The sequence below is a fragment of the Antrostomus carolinensis genome, unplaced genomic scaffold, assembly GCF_000700745.2.
Source record: "Antrostomus carolinensis isolate BGI_N321 unplaced genomic scaffold, ASM70074v2 scaffold3800, whole genome shotgun sequence".
NCBI lineage: Eukaryota > Metazoa > Chordata > Aves > Caprimulgiformes > Caprimulgidae > Antrostomus > Antrostomus carolinensis.
In genome coordinates, this window is record NW_010289074.1 from 201,342 (window position 1) to 208,856 (window position 7,515).

General features: G+C 41.8%; 1 protein-coding gene across 1 annotated transcript in view; it reads left to right on the forward strand.

Moving 5' to 3' along the window:
* LOC104525642 (CUB and sushi domain-containing protein 2) overlaps positions 1–7,515 on the forward strand; it is a 291,143-nt gene that overhangs the window by 73,855 nt on the left and 209,773 nt on the right. The window contains 2 exon segments of the mRNA XM_010168859.2: positions 234–428; positions 6,435–6,642. Of these exon segments, the coding sequence (XP_010167161.2) occupies positions 234–428; positions 6,435–6,642 (403 nt within the window).

A 7,515-nucleotide genomic window follows, 5' to 3' on the forward strand; every position in this document is an offset into this window, starting at 1 on the left:
TTGGGGAGTGATTTTTGCTTCTGTGTATATATGTGGGAGAAATGGAACTTCAATGTTAACTGTAACTGACCTAATGAATTCTGGTGCAACCCAGTAAGGTGAGTGTTGTGGTTATTTGCTCTTTACATTTTATGGGACTCATTTACTTTGAGACTAACCTTCCCTCTGGATTCTTCACCTGCCAGCTCTGTTACAATGCACTGTCCCTAACCAGAAGCAACTTTCTTTGGCAGTTCTACCAAGTCATACGTGCGGAAATCCAGGAAGGCTGCAGAATGGGATTCAGCAAGGGACAATGTTCAGCATTGGGGACAAAGTGAGATACAGCTGTAACCCAGGCTTCTTTTTGGAAGGACACGCATTGCTCACCTGCCATGCCAATTCAGAAAACAGTGCCTCCTGGGATTTTCCTCTCCCCTTCTGCAGAGGTAAAGTGCCATCTCGTCATCTGGAACAAGCCACAATGAAACAGAATTTAATGAGTTATTTGGGGTTGGGGAAGATGTCATGGACTGTCAGCTTGATTTAAAAGACTTGAAAACTAAACATGATGTAGTTAGAGGTTCCTTTTTATTGGATTCCTTAAAGCTGCCAGGGTTTGGGTGAATAATAGGAAGGTTATGAAGTGCTCAGAGTATGCAAAGTGCTGCACAGCTACTTCAATTTCTTTGTCTAAAGTGGGAAGGGGGAAAACAAAGCAGGAATATTATCCATAAGATAAGGCACCTACCTGAGACCATGCAGGTTTTCCAGATCAAACACTAGAACATGAGTCTGGATTCTCTGCAATGTCAAGCTGCCTTCCCTCGTGACACGTCCCACAGCAATTCTGTTGCTTTGCCTGTAAAGAAATGTGACTCTGCAGTGCTGATGTGCTATGGGTGCTGGCAGTGGGGCTGGCAGCCTCAGACAGGGGATGTTCTATGGGAGGTAAAGTCCAACCTTCGTCTGAAAAGGCTGGCCAGTTTTCCTGCAAGCCTGTTTGGGGTAGGGAAACTTAAATTCCTATTCCTTTCAGTATAGAGAACTCCTTGCTAATTCTCTGGGGCCACGAGGGACTGGAGAGTCTGTAAATATACAAGTGTGTGTGGTGTTATACCAAAACAGTTGCTGCTGCTTTGAAGTCTTTTTCCCCTCAATTCCTTGTGTACTTCAGCAAAGCATCTTATATTGATTCTTTTTATTGACTCTGCTTGTGCAATCAATCAGCAGTTCTAAGCTGTAGCATAAATCTTGAATTTAAAGTGAGCAAATATTGTTTGCTTGGTGCGTTTTTAATGCTTGCTTGAATGAGGTACATGACGGTAATATGTGCTACTTAGTGTTTTTTCTTGTACACTTATCTACTGTTTTGGGGCCAAGGGTTATAATGCTGAAGGAGTGGTTCATACAGCCAAACTGACACTGAAGAGGGGCAGCTCCCATTGCCATTTTAGCACGATCAGTTATGATTCTTTGCTTTTGGTTGGAATTAGGACTCTCACTGTAACCATTTTTGGAAACAAAGTTTGCTTGAAAGTGTGTGCAGGAAAAACATTCACTGAAATTCAACCTTGAGAGTATACAAAGCAATAACCTTTTTAAAAGAGAAGGAAATTATCTGCATCAATGGACTAGTGTTTCCTCTGGTCTAACAGCATTTCTCTGATAGCAGCCTTCCTTTGGAGGAAGGCAATGTCTTCTCCTTGCCCTGCTATTATTCAGACATTTGTGTAGTAGATCCCAATAAGGGAGGTATTAACTTCTGACCCCAGCAGGTGTTGAAGTCCTGAAGCAGGAGGATTAGCATCACTAACTTTTGTCATCCCTGCTGCAGATGGAGTAAGAGACCCTTTTTGTCTTGAGCTGCCAAACTTGCTTTTAATTTTAACACCACCATTTCAATCTTGAATCCGGCAATGATGGTAGTGGCATCTGACTGACTTCAGAATGGAGAACTATTAAATTACATAGTGCTTGCATCAGTGCTGTGTGAATTACTCTGATGGCAGCAAAATATATGCTTGTTCAGGTGTACTTGTGTGGCAATGTGCCTGCAGGTTCCTGGAGGTGGCCATTCCTTTTAAACAGATTTGATCCTGATCCTTCAAGACTTTTATCTCAAGTAAAACTTTCAAGGCATTTTTTTGGAGGCAGGAACCAGAAATCTTCTCATGTAACATTTATATCTTGTTCCAGGAAGGTAGAAAGTAGCAAAGACAGTCTGCAAATTGACTTGCTGAATTCGAAAACCAACTGCACTCCTTCTACCCTAAGTAGACTTCAGACATTTGTGCTTGGCTGATAAACTGGTGGTACAGACTTCACTGGTTGCAAGGGGCAAAAAGATAAGTGTACTGACAAACAGCTTTACATCTTCTGTAGGGAGAATGTTTTCAAAACTGCCTAAAGAAGAATATAGATTTCCTTGAGAGAGAAAAGATCTTTGTGGCCTGTGTAGTTTATAATTGATTCTATTAGTATTGGCTCACTGGTTGTTGTTACCTGAAAGTTTGTTAAATGTATTTTTACTTATTTTAATTTTCTAATATAAGTTGGAGACGGGTGATGCTGCTGAGTCAGATCCTGACAAATGGAGATGAAAAGTGCTGTCTGGATGAGCAGGTGTTAAAATCTCAGGAGCTGCTGTTTTGGGAAGAGACTTGTCTAATGTCACTGCAAAAGACAGTGCTTGGTTTGGGGACTGTGCCCTTTCCTTTTTGCCCCCCTCTCCAGTATAATGGCAGAGGTACGAGATAAGTGTTGAAAACACTAAGTTTCTACCATGCAAATTGATAAGTCTCTTTTGGCTTCTTTATACTCTTTTCTTCGTGCTTGTCTTTTGCTTTGTAACATCCATACCTATCTATTTGTAGCCTTGTCTCTATTCCAATCTTCATGCATTGAATTAATCAAAGATGCAAAGAAATGGATGGTAGAAAAGAATGAGAAATAAAAGTGCCAGGACAGCAACACTTTGAAGGAGTGTTGTGGCTCAGCTGCTTGTTCTTCACAGGAGTGGTCTGCACTCCCTGTACTCAACTCTTGCTTTTGAAGTGCAGTGGGTTTTTTTAATAAAAGACAAATGTAATCTCAATGAGGAAGGAACGTAGGAAGGATTTCAGATGCAGAAGGAATGGCTTGGTGAAATGTGTCTTTGCAGAGCCAGTGGAAGCAGCTAGCGCTGCAGGTCGCCAGTGGTTTGGAAAGCACGGTTATATCAAAATTGATTCTTGGACTCGGAGCTAAAAGAGACTATAAATTCAGTCTGCACAGACTCTGCTCTGGTGAGTTATATTTCTTGCTGGCGTGGCAGGAAGGATTAAAACTGCAGTGATCTCATTCAGGGAGCACCCAAGCAGCCGCGAATGACATCTCCGTGCTGATCTGCAAAGCAGGAGAGCACGGAGCTGGGTGGCAGCTGTGGCTGCCCAGAAGAGAAGCTTGGCTGTGCCTGGTAGACCATGTGTAACTCAGAAATTTACCTCGAGGGCTGGAAGTCCTCAGCGAGTCTGGGTCAGACAGTAAAATCTGGACTAATCCCATCTCTGTGTGTGTCAGAAATATCTGGAATGGTTTTCTTATTGAGTCTTGGGTGTTTTTACACTCCTGTGCAATTTATCTGTATTCACAGAATGAAGTGAGGCCTCATACTTAATCTAAATGGGGCCTTAGGCTGAGTCCTACAAGTCTAGCTGTATTTTTACCTTGACAGTTGGTATGCTGGTGGCAAAACCCCAGCAGACTTTGGTATGCTGTCTTCTGTTCTGCTGTAGCCACAGAAGGAACAACCCTCACCTGGGTCAATTTATTTCAAATAAAGCAGAATGGTGCATTTCAAGCACCAAAAGAATATCCAGAAACATCTGAATCTGTTTTGTAAAGGGCTTTCATGCATGCAGAGAGAAGTCTAGCCCAGATTGTTTGCTGAATTTAAGTAGAACTGATAGGTTTATGATTCTGGTAGGCGGTTGAGTAAAAATTCAGTAAGCCAGCTGAAAAGTTGAGAACATTTGCAAAGCTACATTTTAGGCGTATCAAATATGCATAATCTCATTAAAAGTGGTCTATCTTACTATAACTCAAACAACTGCTTAGACTGCACTGTGCCCAAAATAATTGAAAGGCTGTTGAAGATTTTAGGAGATTGCAGAATATGTTTGAACAGTAACAATTTCTACAACCTTAGGAAGTGTGTATTTAGAGGTGAATGGGATCTTCAGGTCCCTGTGCATTGCTGAAGCAGCTCATGACCTTCCTCCTGCTCTTGTCTCACTGCTAGGCATGTGTTCTGAGAATTCCCTGGCTAGGAATCTTTTTTACATCTATTTCTATTGAATCTATTTAATCTTTAATCTATTTCTTCCTAGCATCTGCAGGGGCACTTACTCATGAGAAATTAAATTTGAACGTACTAGTAAACTGTTGATCTGTGCTTATCCATTCATCCTCTAGAAAGCATTTTCATTCTGTCTGTCAGAAGGAGGGGTTTGGAAGAAGCCCTTTTACTTTTTGCCTGAGCCTTCTTGGGGGGTCGCACTGTGAATCTTGTGTATGATGCATTGAAGTTTGAAGGATTTTCTGGTGCTTTGACTAGATGAAAGATTTTTTTCAGCCTAAATTTACCAATGATTCTAACTGCACTTTAATATCTGTGAATAACTTAAATTCCCTGACAATACGATTGCAGCAAATGGGTAACTTTGCTGTAATAAAATACCAGGCAGTAGAGCATTGGGTTGGGATTCCAGTGGCCTTTTTCAGTCCTAGTTTTGGCTGCTGGAATGGCCCAGAAGTAGTTGCATGTCTGATTTTTTTTTTTATACAATATTTTTTCTGCCTTTCCTGCTTGCTGTGAGCTCTGCAGTAATCAGCGATGTGCCGTCCCAGTCTGAGCACAGAAGGAGTTGCACAGGGCCATGATCTTCACTGGGGCTTAGAGGTGCTGTTGCAACCTGTGTAGCGTGTTAATGCGATACAAACAGCGTGTTACAGCCTGGGGCGTTCCCATCTCCATCACTTGCCATCCGTCACTGGGAAGCATGTGTCTGCCAGTGCCTTCTGCTTGTTCGGGTGGCTGGCTGTGCTGGGATAGCAGATGGCCGTGAGAAAGAAAAGTTGGCATGTATGTGTGTCTTACTTTGTCTTTCAGGTTGCATGAGTTTAGAGGCTGCAAGTTTCAGCCCTGCTGATAAAACCTGCTGGTGGCACAAGCTGCTAATTCCTGAAAAGGTCTAAAAGCTGAAGGATTCTCCTGAGCAACCTTGGAGAAATGTCCTGCCCTTAGGTTCTGATGACCCACTGCACTTAACAAATGTTCTCATCTATGTTAAATTCCAGTTTGGAAGGGTTTCTTTAAATAGTTTGTAATGAAAATAAGTGTTTATAATGTGAAGCTCCAAGCTCCTTGACTAAAGCATCTGAAATGCTGCTCTGTAATACACGATGTAAAGTTAACAGGCTTTTCATAGCAGTGTTCCAAATAAATGCTGAGCTGATGCTGTGTGTACGAGAGCAGTGAGCTGCCCTGATGCTAGTCAAATTAATTCTTGGTTTCCTTTATCTTCCTACCCATGTTTTCTTTAGATCCTCCTCCTTTAATTGCTCTAATAGCTCCTGCTGATAAAACTCAGGTTGTAAAAATGAAAGAACCCGCAGCAAACAGGAGATCCAGTATATAACCAGGAAATGTCACTGCTAGATTGCTGAATGAGTGGTTAAGTTTTTACCACGATCATTTTGGTTACAACATCCATTTATTTAAGATATCAGAGCAAAGACGTGTAAGGCAGGCGTGTGGGATACTCCTATTAAATTTCTATTAAATACAGTGCTTGTACTCATAAGTCCTGTTGTTCCAACCCTGGGGGGTGTTTCTGTTGTTGTTGAAGGTGCTGAGATGTATGTGAGTTGGGAGCCAACCTTTCCCTCTGCTGTGATAAGAGTTTTCACATGTCTGTGAAATCCTTCTCAGTCATTGAATTCCTGGTGGTTTTCCTCCTGCTTTGTTGACTCACACGGATGAGAGGAAGGTTTCAGAAAACATCTCAGAGGATGCTAATCAGGAATAAGGGATGGAACAGAAAACTTGGGCAGCAACACGTGAGGAAATAGTGTCCTGACAGCGAGATGTGTTAGGCTGAGAACTGCCTCTCCAGGGAAGTGGCAGAAGCTCTGTCACTTGGGGTGTTTAGAATTAGACTGAACAAATCACTAGTAAGTGTACGGTGGGGAATAAACTGGGGAATAACCAGGAGACATTCACTGACCTAATAGGATTTCGCATCCCTCAACATCTTTGTCTCTTAATAGCGTGTAGTAAAACACACACACACGCTCCCTGGCGAAAGCACTGGGGCTTTTAAAGCTTTGCTTTGAATTTGGGCTGATTCTTTTTTTTGATGTGCTGCTTTGTGCATTTTGGCAAAATCTGATAACTTGCGTTCTGTTTCCAGCTGATGATGCTTGTGGAGGGACTTTGCGGGGACAGAGCGGAATTATCTCGAGCCCTCACTTTCCTTTGGAGTACGGCAATAACGCAGACTGCACGTGGACTATTCTCGCTGAACCTGGAGACACTATTGCTCTGGTTTTCATGGATTTTCAACTGGAAGATGGATATGATGTTTTAGAAGTTGCTGGAACAGAGGCATCTTCACTCTGGTAGGTTACTGCTGGCCATACTTCCTTGTGGTCTATACAGCCCTGTGGTACCCACTGGAGTTTTGTGGGCACAGATCCAAACTTTATAGGATGTTCAGAGTGAACAGAGTTTGTGCCTGAATGAGGGTAGGTCCTTGTTATTCATAGTCATATGGGTTGTAGCTGCTGCCTTCTAATGAAACTCCCTGGGAAGCTTTTTATTTGCTTGGTAAGCTTTGCACTGACTATTGTTTACTTTAAATGATATTCACTGCAATAAGATTTCATAGTGTAGCTGGTTAGCAGAAATAAAGAATTAAAAAAAAAAAAACAACCCCACAACAAATCCAACACTTGAAAACCCAACAAGCCCTGCTCAAACATTGTCATGCTCAAACCTCGTTTTTGCTAAATTGTCTTCTGATTATTGCTAAATACTTTGCTGACAAGTTGACTTTACTGTTAATGATCTTTTGGCAAATGTTTCTACAGATCAGTTTGTCCTTTAGACAGGAGGCTGTGTATAGAATATCAATATTCCTCTCATCCCATTGTTTGCTTGAGCAATCCTTTCAGAAATACTGCTTTTATGTATCATAAATGCCACACTGATTTTTTTTTTTTTCTTCCAATATACAAGAGCTACCCAAATGATCAGTGCTGGGAGGTCTGAAGCGAGGGCTCGCAGGAGGAATTTGACATATTGTTTGTTGCTTTTATAGCAGAGGACAACTCTGCCTCTACTTGATCTTCTGCACTGTGATTTCACTCAGCAAACAGTTAAAAGTTCTAACTAGCAGCAAATGGAAGGGAGTAGTCTTAAACCTGACATCTCTTTGGAAAGGAAGAATTAAGTGTTTGAAATAATTAGGTGTTACCTGGGATTATCAGCAG